At 42.1% G+C, this 19,576-nt stretch overlaps 1 protein-coding gene across 5 annotated transcripts in view; it reads left to right on the forward strand.

The window, feature by feature from the left end:
• Positions 1–19,576, forward strand: part of LOC139366370 (LIM domain-binding protein 2-like) — a 106,798-nt gene that overhangs the window by 56,969 nt on the left and 30,253 nt on the right. For all 5 annotated transcript variants that reach the window (XR_011626751.1, XM_071103782.1, XM_071103781.1 and 2 more), the window contains exon 3: positions 11,359–11,531. Coding sequence is in view for 4 of the 5 variants with exons in the window: in XM_071103782.1 (XP_070959883.1) it covers positions 11,359–11,531 (173 nt within the window). In the remaining variant the exon portion in view is untranslated. The remainder of the gene's footprint in view (positions 1–11,358; positions 11,532–19,576) is intronic.

A 19,576-nucleotide genomic window follows, 5' to 3' on the forward strand; every position in this document is an offset into this window, starting at 1 on the left:
ACCACTATAACTCAGCCCTGAATATAGTATTCAAGTTTAAAACCACTATAAGTCAGCCCTGAATATAGTATTCAAGTTTAAAACCACTATAACTCAGCCCTGAATATAGTATTCAAGTTTAAAACCACTATAACTCAGCCCTGAATATAGTATTCAAGTTTAAAACCACTATAACTCAGTCCTGAATATAGTATTCAAGTTTAAAACCACTATAACTCAGCCCTGAATATAGTATTCAAGTTTAACCCCACTATAACTCAGCCCTGAATATAGTATTCAAGTTTAAACCCACTATAACTCAGCCCTGAATATAGTATTCAAGTTTAAAACCACTATAACTCAGCCCTGAATATAGTATTCAAGTTTAAAACCACTATAACTCAGCCCTGAATATAGTATTCAAGTTTAAAACCACTATAACTCAGCCCTGAATATAGTATTCAAGTTTAAAACCATTATAACTCAGCCCTGAATATAGTATTCAAGTTTAAAACCACTATAACTCAGCCCTGAATATAGTATTCAAGTTTAAAACCACTATAACTCAGTCCTGAATATAGTATTCAAGTTTAAAACCACTATAACTCAGCCCTGAATATAGTATTCAAGTTTAACCCCACTATAACTCAGCCCTGAATATAGTATTCAAGTTTAAAACCACTATAACTCAGCCCTGAATATAGTATTCAAGTTTAAACCCACTATAACTCAGTCCTGAATATAGTATTCAAGTTTAAAACCCCTATAACTCAGCCCTGAATATAGTATTCAAGTTTAAAACCACTATAACTCAGCCCTGAATATAGTATTCAAGTTTAAAACCACTATAACTCAGCCCTGAATATAGTATTCAAGTTTAAAACCACTATAACTCAGCCCTAAATATAGTATTCAAGTTTAAAACCACTATAACTCAGCCCTGAATATAGTATTCAAGTTTAAAACCACTATAACTCAGTCCTGAATATAGTATTCAAGTTTAAAACCACTATAAGTCAGCCCTGAATATAGTATTCAAGTTTAAAACCACTATAACTCAGCCCTGAATATAGTATTCAAGTTTAAAACCACTATAACTCAGCCCTGAATATAGTATTCAAGTTTAAAACCACTATAACTCAGCCCTGAATATAGTATTCAAGTTTAAAACCACTATAACCCTGAATATTCAAGTTTAAAGAATACAGTTAGATGGCTCTGCGGTTACCTCTCTTTAAAATGTACAAAACTTTTTAATGATGCTCCTTCACTAATGTGTTTTGACAATTGTGTTAGGATCTTAATGAATTCACTAATTATAATCTGAGTGGCTTTAGGAGAAGTGTTTGCCACACAAAGAAACAGACCTAGAGTGGTACTATTCAAATCCCCAAACATACAGAGATATGAAAAAGGAGAGAGAGAGCATAGAGGGAGAGAGAGCAGAGAGAAAGAGAGAGCAGAGAGAGTATGGAGATAAAGAGAGTAGAAAGAGAGAGAGCAGAGAGAGTATGGAGATAGAGAGAGTAGAAAGAGAGAAAGAGAGAGAGAGCAGAGAGAGTATGGAGATAAAGAGAGTAGAAAGAGAGAAAGAGAGAGAGCAGAGAGAGTATGGAGATAGAGAGTAGAAAGAGAGAAAGAGAGAGAGAGCAGAAAGAGTATGGAGATAAAGAGAGTAGAAAGAGAGAAAGACAGATAGAGAGAGAGAGAGCAGAGAGAGTATGGAGATAAAGAGAGTAGAAAGAGAGAAAGAGAGAGAGCAGAGAGAGTATGGAGATAGAGAGAGTAGAAATAGAGAAAGAGAGAGAGAGCAGAGAGAGTATGGAGATGGAGAGCAAGAGAGAGAGAGTGAGAGCAGAAAGCGAGAGTAGAGAGAAAGAGACAGAGAGAGAGAGCACAGAGAACGAGCACAGAGAGAGGTAGAGCACAGAGAGAGATTGAATTAAAGTTTTATGACTGGTGAATCTTTAATGTTCTGGGAAGTGATTCCCACATTCTAGCAGTGTGTGTGTGTGTGTGTGTGTGTGTGTGTGTGTGTGTGTGTGTGTGTGTGTGTGTGTGTGTGTGTGTGTGTGTGTGTGTGTGTGTGTGTGTGTGTGTGTGTGTGTGTGTGTGTTGGTGCATACAGTATGTGTGAGCATGGCTGCTCGCATATAGTCTGTGTGTCGTTAACCCATTCCTCTCTGAACTCCATCTATACTGACAAGAGCTTAACTACTAACAAGATTATATACCATTACATTGAACAAAAATATAAACTCAGCATGCAACAATTTCAAAGATGTTACTGAATTACAGTTCATATAAGGAAATCAGTCAATTGAAATAAATGTATTGGGCCCTAATCTATGGATTGCATTAGGCCCTAATCTATGGATTTCACATGACTGGGAATACAGATGTGCTTCTGTTGGTCACAGATACCTTTAAAAAAAAAAGTAGGGCGTAGATCAGAAAACCAGTCAGTATCTGGTGTGACCAACACTGTGACACATCTACGCATAGATGCGGTTGTTTATTGTGGCCTGTGGAATGTTGTCCCACTCCTCTTCAATGGCTGTGCAAAGTTGCTGGATATTGGTGGGAACTAGGACACACTGTCGTACAAGTTGATCCAGAGCATCCCAAACATGCACAATGGGTGACATGTCTGGTGAGTATGCAGGCCATGGAAGAACTGGGACATTTCCAGCTTCCAGGAATTGTGTACAGACATGGGGCTGTGCATTATCATGCTGAAACATGAGGTGATGGCAGCAGATGAATGGCACGACAATGGCGTCAGGATCCCATCATGGTATCTCTGTGCATTTAAATTGCCATCGATAAAATGCAATTGTGTTCGTTGTCCGTAGCTTATGCCTGCCCATACCATAACCCCACCACCACCATTGGGCACTCTGTTCACAACATTGAAATTAACATTCAATTCTCTGGCAACAGCCCTGGTGGACATTCCTGCAGTCAGCATGCCAAGAGCACGCTCCCTCAAAACTAGAAACATCTGTGGCATTGTGTTGTGTGACAAAACTGAACATTTTAGAATGGCCTTTTATTGTCTCCAGCACAAGGTGCACATGTGTAATGATCATGCTGTTTAATCAGCTTCTTGACTTGCCATACCTATCAGGTGAAAGGATTATCTTGGCAGGTAAAGAAGAAATGCTCACTAACAGGGATGTAAACAAATTTGTGTACGCAAAATGTGAGAAAAATAAGCTTTTTTTGCGTATGGAACATTTCTGTGTTCTTTTATTTCAGCTCATGAAACATGGGACCAACCCTTTACATGTTGCGTTTATTTTTTTGTCAGTGTATTCTGTCAGTAAGATCACAATTGTGAATTGTGAATATTGGCACATTTAGAGTACATAATATCTTCTGTCCTTTGAGAATCTCAACCTTTGAACTTCTACCAGACCGTTTGTCCTTGTTACTGTGCTGCTGCTGCTTTCTCTATAGGGGTCTAGTTACTTTAAATCCCTTTGTGACAAATGGTATTGTAAACATAATACATTCATACAAATGATGAACTGATTATGTTTATTAAATTGATCAAAGTCTATTTTATGCCACATGGTGTTTGTTCCTTCCTTCCATGGACCTTAACCTTTGACCCAGCAGTGACAGCAGTGACAGGTTAAATTTTAGCGATTACACTCCGACATCCGTTGCATAATCTCAAGGAGTATTGCTGCTGGAGCCAGATACAGTCAGGCAAGACAAAGGTCGATAGCGAGACCAGTTTGTTTGTTTTGTTAAGTAGGCAAGCACCGATCTCATCAATCATTGATTACAAACTCAGGAAATATGAATACATCAATGAATACATGTTTTTGTGTGTGTTGATACCTTTTGTTGTTTTGGTGGCCTTGTCGATATGCTGTAACTTTTAACTTTTATACAGATACAGATGGATCTTCATTTGATCACCCGGTTACAGGGAGAACTTTCCTGCAGTGCAGGACATTTAAAAGTTGTAGTGTATTAGGTGACAAAAGGCTTCAGACTAGATCTTCCCTTACAAAAATGTCCATTCATTATAATTCACATAATAATTCACATTTCCTGTTGCTGCAGGATTATTTTAAATATCCTATGTACAGTGGGGAGAACAAGTATTTGATACACTGCTGATTTTGCAGGTTTTCCTACTTACAAAGCATGTAGAGGTCTGTCATTTTTAGCATAGGTACACTTCAACTGTGAGAGACGGAATCTAAAACAAAACTGCAGAAAATCACATTGTATGATTTTTAAGTAATTAATTTGCATTTTATTGCATGACATAAGTATTTGATCACCTACCAACCAGTAAGAATTCTGGCTCTCTAGTTTTTCTTTAAGAAGCCCTCCTGTTCTCCACTCATTACCTGTATTAACTGCACCTGTTTGAACTCGTTACCTGTATAAAAGACACCTGTCCACACACTCAATCAAACAGACTTCAACCTCTCCACAATGGCCAAGACCAGAGAGCTGTGTAAGGACATCAGGGATAGAATTGTAGACCTGCACAAGGCTGGGATGGGCTACAGGACAATAGGCAAGCAGCTTGGTGAGAAGGCAACAACTGTTGGCGCAATTATTAGTAAATGGAAGAAGTTCAAGATGACGGGCAATCACACTCGGTCTGGGGCTCCATGCAAGATCTCACCTCGTGGGGCATCAATGATCCTGAGGAAGGTGAGGGATCAGCCCAGAACTACACGGCAGGACCTGGTCAATGACCCGAAGAGAGCCTCAAAGAAAACCATTAGTAACACACCACGCCGTCATGGATTAAAATCCTGCAGCGCACGCAAGGTCCCCCTGCTCAAGCCAGCGCATGTCCAGGCCCGTCTGAAGTTTGCCAATGACCATCTGGATGATCCAGAGGAAGAATGGGAGAAGGTCATGTGGTCTGATGAGACAAAAATAGAGATTTTTGGTCTAAACTCCACTCACCGTGTTTGGAGGAAGAAGGATGAGTACAACCCCAAGAACACCATCCCATTCGTGAAGCATGGAGGTGGAAACATAATTCTTTGGGGATGCTTTTCTGCAAAGGGGACAGGACGACTGCACCGTATTGAGGGGAGGATGGATGGGGCCATGTATCGCATGATCTTGGCCAACAACCTCCTTCCCTCAGTAAGAGCATTGAAGATGGGTCGTGGCTGGGTCTTCCAGCATGACAACGACCCGAAACACACAGCCAGGGAAACTAAGGAGTGGCTCCGTAAGAAGCATCTCAAGGTCCTGGAGTGGCCTAGCCAGTCTCCAGACCTGAACCCAATAGAAAATCTTTGGAGGGAGCTGAAAGTCCGTATTGCCCAGCAACAGCCCCGAAACCTGAAGGATCTGGAGAAGGTCTGTATGGAGGAGTGGGCCAAAATCCCTGCTGCAGTGTGTGCAAACCTGGTCAAGTTTCTGTAGCAAATATTAAGTTCTGCTTTTCTGATGTATAAAATACTTATGTCATGCAATAAAATGCAAGTTAATTACTTAAAAATCATACAATGTGATTTTCTGGAGTTTTGTTTTAGATTCCGTCTCTCACAGTTGAAGTGTACCTATGATAAAAAAAGTACAGACCTCTACTTGCTTTGTAAGTAGGAAAACCTGCAAAATCGGCAGTGTATCAAATACTTGTTCTCCCCACTGTTTGTAACGTGCGCTCCATTGAATCAATGGATAACCTTTCAAGCACTTTTGATATTTATACTTTACGCCCACTTCAACTTGAAGTCATTTTAGTTACCCAAGCAATGCTTCCAACAATTCTAATAGCAATTGTACATGGTATATTCTAGAGTTTGTTAAGTGTCTACCATTTCTCCCTTCCTCCCTAATGCGTTCTTGTCTGCAGTGAGGAAAGCGGCATTTTATGCATAATCCCCCTTTGAGTATCTCTCCACTTTCTCACCTTTTTCCCTTTTTAATTTTCCCTGACTCTGTGGGAGACTCTTCCTATGACTTCTATCTCATCATCTTACTGTCCATGTTTAGGCAGCTCATAGGAATGAGATGACCACAGGTGACAACACTGAAACTAAAGTTCAGTCAAGTTTATGATCATTTGTTGTATTTTATGTAAATGCTTGCTAGGTGAAAAAGGCAAAATGTTGGCTTAGTTACTATACTGTAAAACAATAAAGTGGACTAGAATCTTTAATAATTGTTATTGGCAGACTCTATTGAGCTGTTGTGCCTCCTCCACAAGTCAACTGAATGGTTGACCCTTTGGGAAATAGGAGGTATTACATATCAGATTCAGCTGTGACTAACTGGACTCAATGACCAGATAGTCAACTGTATTATGGTTAGTGGTTGATTAATGGTTAATGGTCATTTTCTGTTAGCCCTTTATTCAACCAGGAGATCCCAATAATATAAAGAAGGGAGACTGAAATCTAGCATATAGCATGCTCCCACTACAGTCCCTCTGTGCAGGGTTATATACAGTATGTGTTGCACAGTGGACTTCACCTTTCTCCTTTCCAGCAACTCCCATCCCGCTCACCACCTTAAGACCATCCCTCTCACCACCTTTAGACCATTCCTCTCACCACCTTCCGCACATCCCTCTCACCATTTTCAGCACATCCCTCTCACCAGCATACAGTGCACCCACAGACACACATACACCCAGAGACACACACATCTCCCAGCACCCCCCCCCCCCCCCCCCCTTCTAGTAGAAAGCCAGCCAGCGGCCCCCTTCCAGACAACCCTCGTTCTGCTCCGAGCCCAAACTGTTTCTCTCACGTCTTGTTGGCTCAGGATCCTGGCAGCTGTCCTGGGGACTAACTCACGGGGGGGAACAATCCCACAAAGTGGCATGAATTAATGTGTCTAATTAGCATGCCGTTAATTATTTGTAAATTGCGTGTTTGGGTACACATTACTTGAGAGACATATGTTGCTCGTCATGTTCACCCAAACAAGCGGCAGCTAATCCTATTTCTTGTGTGCCCGCCTCTGAAGATGGGCCAATCAACTTGGTGATAAAAAAGAGAGATGGGAATAAGAGAGATGAGAGATCGAGAGAGAAGAGCGATGAGAGATGAGCGAGAGAGAGATGAGAATAGAGAGATGAGAGAGAGAGAGAGAGAGAGAGAGAGAGAGAGAGAGACAGAGACACAGAGACAGACAGAGACAGAGAGACACAAGGGGAAGGAAATGTTTCAAAATCAATGAGTGTTTATTTGTGAGCTTGAGGTTTCCGTCACTGTAGTGGTGTTAATTGTAAGAGGTCATCATTTGAATAACCTTGAGGCTCGTAAAGACTCTCGCCATGTCCCTGATCCATTAATTTTGTATCGTACCAAAAACTACATTTGCACACACCTATACCTTCTCTCTCTCTCTCTCTCTCTCTCACACACACACACACACACACACACACACACACACACACACACACACACACACACACACACACACACACATTCTAGCTCTGTTACCATCCACAACTCCACCATACCCCAATATATTAGCTTCAGATTAGAGGTCGACCGATTAATCGGAATTGGCCGATTAATTAGGGCCGATTTCACGTTTTTATAACAATCGGAAATCGGTATTTTTGGACAATTAAAATTTTTGTTTTTTGTTTACACCTTTATTTAATCTTTATTTAACTAGGCAAGTCAGTTAAAAACACATTCTTATTTTCAATGACGGCCTAGGAATGGTGGTTTAACTGCCTCGTTCAGAGGCAGAACGACAGATTTTTACTTTGTCAGCTCGGGGGATTCAATCTTGCAACCTTACAGTTAACTAGTCCAACGCTCTAACGACCTGCCTCTCGTTGCACTCCACGAGGAGGCTGCCTGTTACGCGAATGTAGTAAGCCAAGGTAAGTTGCTAGCTAGCATTAAACGTATCTTATAAAAAACAATCAATCAATCAATCATAATCACTAGTTAACTACACATGGTTGATGATATTACTAGTTTATCTAGCGTGTCCTGCGTTGCATATAATCGATGCGGTGCGTATCGTTGCTCTAATGTGTACCTAACCATAAACATCAATGCCTTTCTTAAAATCAATAAACAGAAGTATATATTTTTAAACCTGCATATTTAGCTAAAAGAAATCCAGGTTAGCAGGCAATATTAACCAGGTGAAATTGTGTCACTACTCTTGCGTTCATTGCACGCAGAGTCAGTGTATATGCAACAGTTTGGGCTGCCTAATTTGCCAGAATTTTAAGTAATTATGACATAACGTTGAAGGTTGTGCAATGTAACAGGAATATTTAGACTTATGGATGCCACCCGTTAGATAAAATACGGAACGGTTCCGTATTTCACTGAAAGAATAAACGTCTTGTTTTCGAGATGGCAGTTTCCGGATTCGACCATATTAATGACCTAAGGCTCGTATTTATGTTATAACCAAGTCTATGATTTGATAGAGCAGTCTGACTGAGCGATGGTACGCAGCAGCAGGCTCGTAAGCATTCATTCAAACAGCTTTTGTGGAGCGATGGGTAACGCTGCTTCGAGGGTGGCTGTTGTCGTTGTGTTCCTGTTTCGAGCTCAGGTAGGAGCGAGGAGAGGTACGGAAGCTATACTGTTACACTGGCAATACTAAAGTGCCTATAAGAACATCCAATAGTCAAAGGTTAATGAAATACAAATGGTATAGAGAGAAATAGTCCTATAATTCCTAGAATAACTACAACCTAAAACTTCTTACCTGGGAATATTGAAGACTCATGTTAAAAGGAACCACCAGCTTTCATATGTTCTCATGTTCTGAACAAGGAACTTAAACGTTAGCTTTCTTACATAGCACATATTGCACTTTTACTTTCTTCTCCAACACTTTGTTTTTGCATTTATTTAAACCAAATTGAACATAGTTCATTATTTATTTGAGGCTAAATTGATTTTATGGATGTATTATATTAAGTTAAAACAAGTGTTAATTCAGTATTGTTGTAATTGTCATTATTACAAATAATGATTAATCGGTATCGGCTTTTTTTTGGTCCTCCAATAATCGGTATCGGTATCGGCGTTGAAAAATCATAATCGGTCGACCTCTACTTCAGATGCTTTGGATCTCTTTGCACTCCGCCTAAAAAAATATGAAGGGGAAACAGTGGACTATGGAGCTTGAAATGGTAAACTGTTTACCACGCCTGCCATTACACGCCTGCCATTACACGCTCTATCAGTGTGTCTTTGGTGGGGTGTGCAGTGTTATTTTGTGGGATATGTTTTGGTTGAGGCTCCTCATGCAAACCTTCTACTGAAGCCTCTGGGTAGGTAATGTGTGCTAGAAACATATCTGGGTATCTCTCTTTCCTACATCTCCCATCTCCTCTCATATCCTCTCTCTCCCTCTCTCTCCCTTCTCCTCTCTCTCCCTCTACCTCTCTCTCCCTTCTCCTCTCTCTCCCACCTCCTTTCTCTTCCACCTCCTTTTTCTCCCATCTCCTCTCATCTCCTCTCTCTCCCTCTCCATCCCTTCTCCTCTCTCTCCCACCTCCTTTCTCTCCCATCTCCTCTCTCTCCCTCTACCTCTCTCTCCCACGTCCTCTCTCTCCCTCTACCTCTCTCTCCCACCTCCTCTCTCACCCTCTACCTCTCTCTCCCAACTCCTCTCTCTCCCTCTACCTCTCTCCCATCTCCTCTCTCTCTCTCTACCTCTCTCACCTGTCTCCCCTCTCTCGCCCTCTACCTCTCTCTCCCATCTCTTCTAGCTCCCTCTACCTCTCTCTAACATCTCTCTCTCCTATCTCCTCTCTCTCCCTCTACCTCTCTCCCATCTCCTCTCTCCACCTGTCCCTCTCTCTCCCATTGCCTCTCTCTCCCTCTACCTCTCATTTACACACACAGCGACTTGGGGCTGCATCTCTTCCCCTCCCTCCCTCCCTCCCTCCCTCCCTCCCTCCCTCCCTCCCTCCCTCCCTCCCTCCCTCCCTCCCTCCCTCCCTCCCTCCCTCCCTCCCTCCCTCTTCCAGCCACTGCTCACACTCCTTCTTCCTCCCTCCTTTCCCTCTCTCCCTTCCTCCCTCCATCCTCCAGCCACGGCTCACACACTGCCAAACATTTTATATCTTTATTTAGTCATGCCCAGTATTATTGAATTTGAAAAAACATGCCAGTCACGGGTACTTCCTTTCCTTCTCTCCCGCTCCCCCTCTCTCTCTCTCTCTCTCTCTCTCTCTCTTTGTCTCTCTCTCTCTCTCTCTGCAGTGTCATAACCTCAGGAGCCTCAGCCACTACTGTCTTTGGGGGACATTTCTAAATGAAGTTTTATTTCCCTAGCTTTGCTCCCTCTGGGGAACAGAGTAACATAATTCCACACAACAGAGTGAAGATTTGACAGAGAGAAAATGCAGAGTATCACAAGCTTGTTTCACAGAGGGAGAGAGAGTAGGATGATAGATTTCCAACACGCAGGGCTTTTTTTGATTCAACAGTGGAAATTCAGATTCTTCTCTTTCTTAGTCTTTTTGGTCTTTTTTCTCTTTTCCAAAATGGCTGCTTTGGAACCCAAACCCAAATAAGAACTCATATTTTGCTTTTCTCCTTTCCAACATGGCTGCTTCGAACATAAACACAAACAAGTATATACAGTATACTTTATTGTAGATACATTGTCTCCTTTCCTTGTTACACATTCACTTCTCAGACAAGCTGATAATGTGATGAAGAGATATAGTTTTGTGATATCGTGATGAAGAGATATCCTGTCTGTTTTGCATAGTCACAGTGTATCCTAAAGCATCGTCCTTTCATATCCTGCATTATATTCCTTTAAACAGAGAACTAGTTGACAGAGAACAGAGGGAAGAGAAGAAAGGAAGCCTGAGGGCAAAAGACACTGACATACTTCTTCCTCCTGTGCTCTCTCTCTCTCTCTTTCTCTTGTTTTTGTCAAACTCTAAATCCACGCTGTTCCTGCGCTTTGAGTTCTTTTAGCATTCTCTAGTAAACATTTACAGCTTTCCTGTAGCTTTCTCACCAGACTGTCCAGGTTTTGATTGCTTGAAACCAATCCCTCACTAAATGGGCAAACAAGTAAAGGAGCCTGTATTTTGCAAAACAAATGTTTTGTTACTGTCTGGACACTTCACAACTAGACAAAGGAAAGCATATCAGTAATGACTAAAACCAGTTAGCATACATGGTGTAACACTGTCCATTCACCTATAGGTCTTTGTCAGGTACCTACACATTTTAATAGATCATGGTTATCCTACAAAAGCTAGTTTGTTAAAAACTCAAGTCTACAAATGAATCAATTACTTGATGAGCGAATTATGTATTTTTCCTCTTTTTCCCTCTTTTAAATTGGACAGACACTCACCCTTCACTACTTTACTCTCATGTTTCAACTATAAATAATCATTTTCTTTTTTCTTTTTCTCAGCTATCGGACGAACGCTCATCCCGCGCTACTTCAGCACCGTGTTTGAGGGCGGAGTCACTGACCTGTACTACATCCTCAAACACTCCAAGGAGTCTTTCCACAACTCCTGCATCACTGTGGACTGTGATCAGTGCACCATGGTCACCCAGTATGGGAAACCAATGTTTACAAAGGTAAGGTCTGTAATCCTCACCCAGGGGCTGCCGCTGATTGGCTGAATACCCAGGGCGCGGGGTGGTTGGAGTTGTCAACAAAGCAGCAGGACAGAAATATGATGCCACGTTTTTGAACTACCGGTAGTTTATTTGAGAAGATATATAAAGCGATCTGTGCATTTGAACAACAGTATAAATACACCTATTTCACTTTTGCAACCACTGCTGCACATGCTGACACTGTTTTTAACAGATTAGATTATACTATTTAGAACAAGCAGCCAGCTCATGAACGAATGAGCTCACCAGGGAGAATAGTCATCACTTGTTACCATAGCTACAAAGTCATAAAGCCCACCTATTTCTACAATTTCTCTTCTTAAAATGTGATTTTAAACATAACCTTAACCCTGACATTAACCAAACTGTTAACCCTATGCCTAACCCTCACCTTAAATGTTGTTTTCATGACCTTTTACAATATAGATATTGACTTTGTGGCTGTGGTAACTAGTGGAAACAAGGGAGAACGCAATAAGCATTCAGATACAATAAGTGAAAACACATTATTTAACTCGAGATAGCTAGCTAGGATAGTATCACAAAGCATGGTGTGCTAGCCAGTTAACGTTCATAACTTCGTATTTCCGAGTTAGTCAGATATTAGTTTAGAAAGACTTGAAATTGGCATGGGAGCTAACTAGCTAGCAATATACCAGCTGTCAAAGGTAGATAACTGGTTCATTTGACCAAAAATTATTTTAAAAGTCTGGAAGGAGAGTTTGCAGTCTAGCCAGGTACCTAGGTATTTATAGATGTCGGAACCATCCAGGGTGGTAATGCTAGTCGGGCGTACGGGTGCAGGCAGTGAACGGTTGAAAAGCATGCATTTGGTTTTACTAGCGTTTAAGAGCAGTTGGAGGCCACGGAAGGAGTGTTGTATGGCATTGAAGCTCATTTGGAGGTTAGATTGCACAGTGTCCAAGGAAGGGCCAGAAGTATACAGAACGGTGTCGTCTGCGTAGAGGTGGATCAGGGAATCGCCCGCAGCAAGAGCAACATCATTGAGAACAACACCCGAGAATTGAACCCTGTGGCACCCCCATAGAGACTGCCAGAGGACCGGACAACATGCCCTCCGATTTGACACACTGAACTCTGTCTGCAAAGTAGTTGGTGAACCAGGCAAGGCAGTCATTAGAAAAACCGCGGCTACTGAATCTGCCGATAAGAATATGGTGATTGACAGAGTCGAAAGCCTTGGCCAGGTCAATGAAGACGGCTGCACAGTACTGTCTTTTATCGATGGCGGTTATGATACCGTTTAATACCTTGAGCGTGGCAGGTAGCCTAGTGGTGGGCCACTGCCCTTAACTCCCTAATGGGCGGTCTGCCACGGTCCTAACCCCTGTAATTTGGGGTGGCAGGTAGCCTAGTGGTTAGAGTGTTGGTCCAGAAACTGAAAGGTTGCTAGATCAAATCCCCCAGCTGACAAGGTATATGTTGTTCTGTGCATGAACAAGGCAGTTAACCCACTGTTCCTAGGCCGTCAATGTAAATAAGAGTTTGTTCTTAACTGACTTACCTAGTTAAAAAAAGCAACTTTGTAAGTGAGAATAGGCATTGGTCTGAAGCCAAAAAATAAAGGAAATTCACATTAGTGGCACAATGCCTATTCCACCCATGCTCTACCAAGGTTTTCCAGCACACAGCTTTGAGCTGCTATGTTGGTATTGTACTTCAAACTATGTGTAGGCAGGTTGTTTAGGATTCAAACCATCTCAAACAGCCTAATTCATACTCTTAGATGAGGTGCTTCCACAATAATATGATTTCTACTGTATACAAGGTAAAATATTGGATTCTTCACACACCACAGTAAGACATTATCCCATTATGCTAACATTTCATGCTTTTTTTTATAAATGAAAGGTGCTTTGCTTTTAAATGCTTTGCTTTTATACTTACCAGACCATCAGGCTTGATTGAGATGTTTTGCCTTATAGTAATGTGGTACATGCCTATATTAGCAAACATGTAATCGAAAAAAATGTATCATAATAACATCCTTTATTTGGTAAATTGGTGCCCAACATAACAACAGGTGGTGGTGAGTTGGACACAGTAGCTCAGATAGATGGAGCCTGTCTGCATTCCTGATTTCTGTAACTGTTAGCTTACTTGTGGAATATTGAATTAAGCTCAGGACCACTTGTGTTTCCAATATGATCGTGTTTTCTATTTGATAACCCCCACTGTGTACCGAATCGATTTGGCTGAGGACCCGAGTTTTAGGATTACCTCTGGAGAACAGAACGGACAACGAGAACGGATTGTGGACTGTGAAATGGTTGGTGAATTCCCCAGTGTATAAAACTCCCCAATAAACTCCCCATTTGCATTCTAGTTGTGCTCCTTGTGCGTGTTTGGTTATTGAACTTGGTGACATGGAAACCCCACACCCTTGAACCTGCTACTATATACACTGCTCAAAAAAGGGAACACTAAAATAACACATCCTAGATCTGAATGAATTAAATATTCTTATTATATACTTTTTTCTTTACATAGTTGAATGTGCTGACAACAAAATCACACAAAAATTATCAATGGAAATCAAATTTATCAACCCATGGAGGTATGGATTTGGAGTCACACTCAAAATTAAAGTGGAAAACCACACTACAGGCTGATCCAACTTTGATGTAATGTCCTTAAAACAAGTCAAAATGAGGCTCAGTAGTGTGTGTGGCCTCCACGTGCCTGTATGACCTCCCTACAACGCCTGGGCATGCTCCTGATGAGGTGGCGGATGGTCTCCTGAGGGATCTCCTCCCAGACCTGGACTAAAGCATCCGCCAACTCCTGGACAGTCTGTGGTGCAACGTGGCGTTGGTGGATGGAGCAAGACATGATGTCCCAGATGTGCTCAATTGGATTCAGGTCTGGGGAACGGGTGGGCCAGTCCATAGCATCAATGCCTTCGTCTTGCAGGAACTGCTGACACACTCCAGCCACATGAGGTCTAGCATTAGGAGGAACTCAGGGCCAACCGCACCAGCATATGGTCTCACTCGGTACCTAATGGCAGTCAGGCTACCTCTGGCGAGCACATGGAGGGCTGTGCGGGTCCCCAAAGAAATGCCACCCCATGACTGACCCACCGCCAAACCGGTCATGCTGGAGGATGATGCAGGCAGCAGAACGTTCTCCACGGCGTCTCCAGACTGTCACGTCTGTCACATGTGCTCAGTGTGAACCTGCTTTCATCTGTGAAGAGCACAGGGCGCCAGTGGCGAATTTGCCAATCTTGGTGTTCTCTGGCAAATGCCAAACGTCCTGCACAGTGTTGGGCTGTAAGCGCAACCCCCACCTGTGGACGTCGGGCCCTCATACCACCCTCATGGAGTCTGTTTCTGACCGTTTGAGCAGACACATGCACATGTTTGGCCTGCTGGAGGTCATTTTGCAGGGCTCTGGCAGTGCTCCTCCTGCTCCTCCTTGCTCAAATGCGGAGGTAGCGGTCCTGCTGCTGGGTTGTTGCCCTCCTACGACCTCCTCCACGTCTCCTGATGTACTAGCCTGTCTCCTGGTAGCGCCTCCATGCTCTGGACACTACGCTGACAGACACAGCAAACCTTCTTGCCACAGCTCGCATTGATGTTCCATCCTGGATGAGCTGCACTACCTGAGCCACTTGTGTGGGTTGTAGACTCCGTCTCATGCTACCACTAGAGTGAAAGCACCGCCAGCATTCAAAAGTGACCAAAACGTCAGCCAGGAAGCATAGGAACTGAGAAGTGGACTTAGGTCACCACCTGCAGAACCACTCCTTTATTTGGGGTGTCTTGCTAATTGCCTATAATTTCCATCTGTTGTCTATTCCATTTGCACAACAGCATGTGAAATGTATTGTCAATCAGTGTTGCTTCCTAAGTGGACAGTTTGATTTCACAGAAGTCTGATTGACTTGGAGTTACATTGTGTTGTTTAAGTGTTCCCTTTATTTTTTTGAGCAGTGTATATATATATATATATATATATATCAGTGTACATAATTGTAAAAGCAGGACACTGTAAAGTCCATTATCCCTCTGAGTAAGGGTGTGGGGTTTCCTTGCCCTATATATACTGTATATATATATATCAGTGTACATAATTGTAAAAGCAGGACACTGTAAAGTCCATTATCCCTCTGAGTATGAATTAGGATGTTTGAGAAGGTTTGAATCCGAAGCAACCTGCCTACTCATAGTTTGAAGTACAATACCAACATACTGTAGTAGGTCAAAGCTGTGTGCTGGAATATCTTGGTAGAGCATGGGTGGAATAGGCGTTGTGGTGCTCATGTGAATTTCCTTACTTTTTCAGCTTTAGACCAATGCCTATTCTCACCTATAACATAATTGTTTTTCTTTTTAATGTGATTTAAAAATATATATATTTTAATTTCCATGGAAGGTGATTATGTATCATTATTATACAGTTTAACACGTGCTCTCCTTGTGAACCCTCCCAATGTTGTGGGTTTTATTGGTTTTATTTATTGATAAGATCCCAGCTCATAATCCTACTGATCATTGCTCAAAGCAAATTGGTGAGAGCAAGGAAACAAAAACTGAAGCAAATATTTACCATGCGATTAAACAATGGAGCTGGCTAGATGACTACAGGAGTGTGAAATATGGATGAGCTGTTCTCAGTGAAAGGGTTTTGAAATATTCTCTCTCGCCAAGGTGAGGTGTGATCGTGAATATATCATATTCATCCACCTCAGTGGAAACGACTTGGGACACACAGAGGGGACAGCCCTGGCATGTCAGATGAGAGTTGATTTGTAGGTAGTCCATCCGAATGTTCTCTGTGACAACGGTGGTCTACTCTGACATGACAGTGGAGGAGTTGGATGTTCCAGTGGGAGGAGGACATCAACAAGTGCATAGAGATGGCGCTATGTCAACTAGCTGGTGTTTGCATTTCAGTACTGTAGGGCAAGGTTTCCCAAACTTGGCCCTGGGGCCCACCCTGGGTGCACGTTTTGGTTTTTGCACTAGCACACACAGCTGATTCAAATAATCAAAGCTTGATGATGAATAGGTTATTTGAATCAGCTGTGTCGTGTTAGGACAAAAACCACAATGTGCACCCAGGGGGGGGGGGCAAGACTGAGTTTGGAAAACTTTGCCATAGGATGAGGGCAAAATATCTTCGGGAGGCGAACGCCCAATATTCTGATAACTTTAACTTTAGTGGTAACTTTAACCATAACGTCATGAATTGTCTTTTTAACACGTTGATTTTGACAGAGAATTTAAATGTCTGGAAGCGTTTGTTCTAACATGATTTTGTTCATTCACTCAGTAGTGATTTCACATTTATTTATCCTGCTTGATTAAAATACAATAGTCCAAAACAGTCAATTTGTTGATAACAGACTCATTTGATCACATAGTTTAAAAGCATTTCCTTTTCTTTTGAGCGCTTGCTGCTGCAGGCGGCAAACTGATCTCATAGGATTTCGTATTATTCTGTATGTAAATCTGTGGACACTGCATTTAGAATGGTATGTTTATGTGGATGTCCATCATCCATTTGGCATGATATGTTATGAATTACTATTCATATGATAAGTTACAGATTGCAGTTTGTATGATATGTTCCGAATTTCAATGTGTAACTATGTTATGAAATTGCAATACGTATGGTATGTTACAAATTCCAATTTGTTGTAACTAACGTTAGCTAGGCTAGGGGTTAGGGTTAAGGTTAGGAGGGAGGTTAAAGGATTAAGGTTAGGGGCGGCAGGGTAGCCTAGTGTTGGACTAGTAACCGGAAGGTTGCAAGTTCAAACCCCCAAGCTGACAAGGTACAAATCTGTCATTAACAGGCAGTTAACCCACTGTTCCTAGGCCGTCATTGAAAAAAAGAATTTGTTCTTAACTGACTTGCCTAGTTAAATAAAGGTTTTAAAAATAAAAAAAGGGGAAGGGTTAGCTAGCATGCTACGTATTTGCAAAGTAGTAAGTAGTTGTGAAGTTGGTAATACCTAAAATGCTAAAGTTGATTAGATTTGAACTCGCAACTTTTGGGTTGCTAGACGCACATCCTTTTTTGTGATTTGGCTTGTTTTTGAGAACCTTTCCCCAGCCTCATTGCACATTGTACAGTATCAGGGCACGCAAAAGACAAGCTCCAAAAACACCGAAATATGTCCTTTTAGAAATGGACACGCTCTCAGTATAGGGATGTAGGTTGATCCCTGATACTGCACAACGAGCACTGAGGAAGTGAATCGCAGCTGGGATAAGTTTCTCAAAAACAAGCCAAAAGTGTCTGGACCCTTCTAAAACAAACCATTTACATAAAAAATGAAGATTATTTCACAAATATGGAAATTCCCCTTTAAGTATCCTTCTGTCTTATGTACCAAACGTAACATATCATACTAATTTTAGCGTCCCAGATTTTTGTTTACTATGTTACATCTAGTCTATGAGACCAAGTTGGCAAACGTAATGTTATATATACCCTGTTCAGCCCCTGCCATGACTACTTTTTCCTGTATCTGTATGGCTGTCATTGTGACTTATGCAAGGCTGTATACAATGCAAGGCTGTATACAATGCAAGGCTGTATACCATGCAAGGCTGTATACAATGCAAGGCTGTCATTGTGACCAAAACACCAAGATCGTATGTGATTTTATGAAGTTCACTATCAAATTGATATATTTATTTCAAGTTCGTATCCATGCCATAAGAGTAATTTTTTTAAACATTAAACATTAAATAATCACAAAGCTGAAGAAAATATAGTGCATGTTGGGCGTGTCTCTTAACAGGAGTATCTAGCATTACCTGATTCAGATGGTAAACTGCATTGGAATCTGGTTCTGCAGACTGTCTTTTGAATTTAAAGTGAGGCTCATGCTAGCGAGAATAGCTACAGAAATTCCTTGTGCCCTGAATGAACACTGCATTGAAGCACACACCATGATTTTAAGGCTGGTCCAATTTTACCCACAATACAGTGTTATCATAAAACCTGGCCACCATGTTAGGTGTATACCATACACCATACACCATACACAAAAAGGGTTCCAAAAGGGTTCTTCGGCTGTCCCCATAGGGGAACCAATTTTGTTCCAGGTAGAACCCTTTTGGTTCCAGGTAGAAAACTTTTGGGTTCCATGTAGAACCCTTTCTCCTATGGGGACAGCTGAAGAACCCTTTTGGAACCCTTTTTTCATTGCAGTGACATTTTCTCAACCAACCACCCCATTCAAGCTGTAACAAAATCAGGAAGGGGACATTTTGTTAATTAAAATAAATTCCACTAACAGAGCACGTTCCGGGAGCTTCCATCCAAGCTTCTGGCTCTGGAGCGCTGAATCTCAATGAGCTCTCTACCTCACTCCCTCTTCCCTCTCCTCCACCCTCCTCCCTCTTTCCTCTCCTCCACACCCCTCCCTCCATCCCCCCATTCCTCATCCCCGGGCTGCTTCCCTATCCCGGAGGGAAAAGCCCCCGCAATCCCACTGGGAGTAATCTGGATGTGTAAACCCGAAGTATGTGTGCATGTTTGTGTGTGTGTGTGTGTGAGGCAGGAGTGTTGGTTTTTGGATGATGGTACCCCCTGCTGTACCCCTATGGTGTCCCAGCACCTCTATTCAACACCCAGCAGGTCCTACTATAGTTTGTTTGAGTTTATTTTATTTTTACAGGGACAGTGCACATTAATCAACTTTTCAGTAAAACTGTCGGTTTTAGCCAGCCGGCTAATTTTCAACCACAGTCCCTGGGCAGGTTATTAAAAACCTGGGCTATGTGGATATAGCATCGTAGTATCGGGGCCAATGTCCTTGTTACTGTAGCCCAGTGGGCCCTCGCTACCTGTGGGGACAGAATAACCAGGTGGGTGGTCTGTGGATGTAGCATCGTAGCATCTGGGCTAAGGTCCTTGTTACTGTAGCCCAGTGGACCATCGCTACCTGTGGGGACAGAAGAAAAAAGCCAGCCTAGTTTATCAGGCACTGATCTCTCTCCTGTTAATTTTTATTTGTT

The sequence above is a fragment of the Oncorhynchus clarkii genome, chromosome 14 (genome assembly GCF_045791955.1).
Source record: "Oncorhynchus clarkii lewisi isolate Uvic-CL-2024 chromosome 14, UVic_Ocla_1.0, whole genome shotgun sequence".
Classification (NCBI taxonomy): Eukaryota; Metazoa; Chordata; class Actinopteri; order Salmoniformes; family Salmonidae; genus Oncorhynchus; species Oncorhynchus clarkii.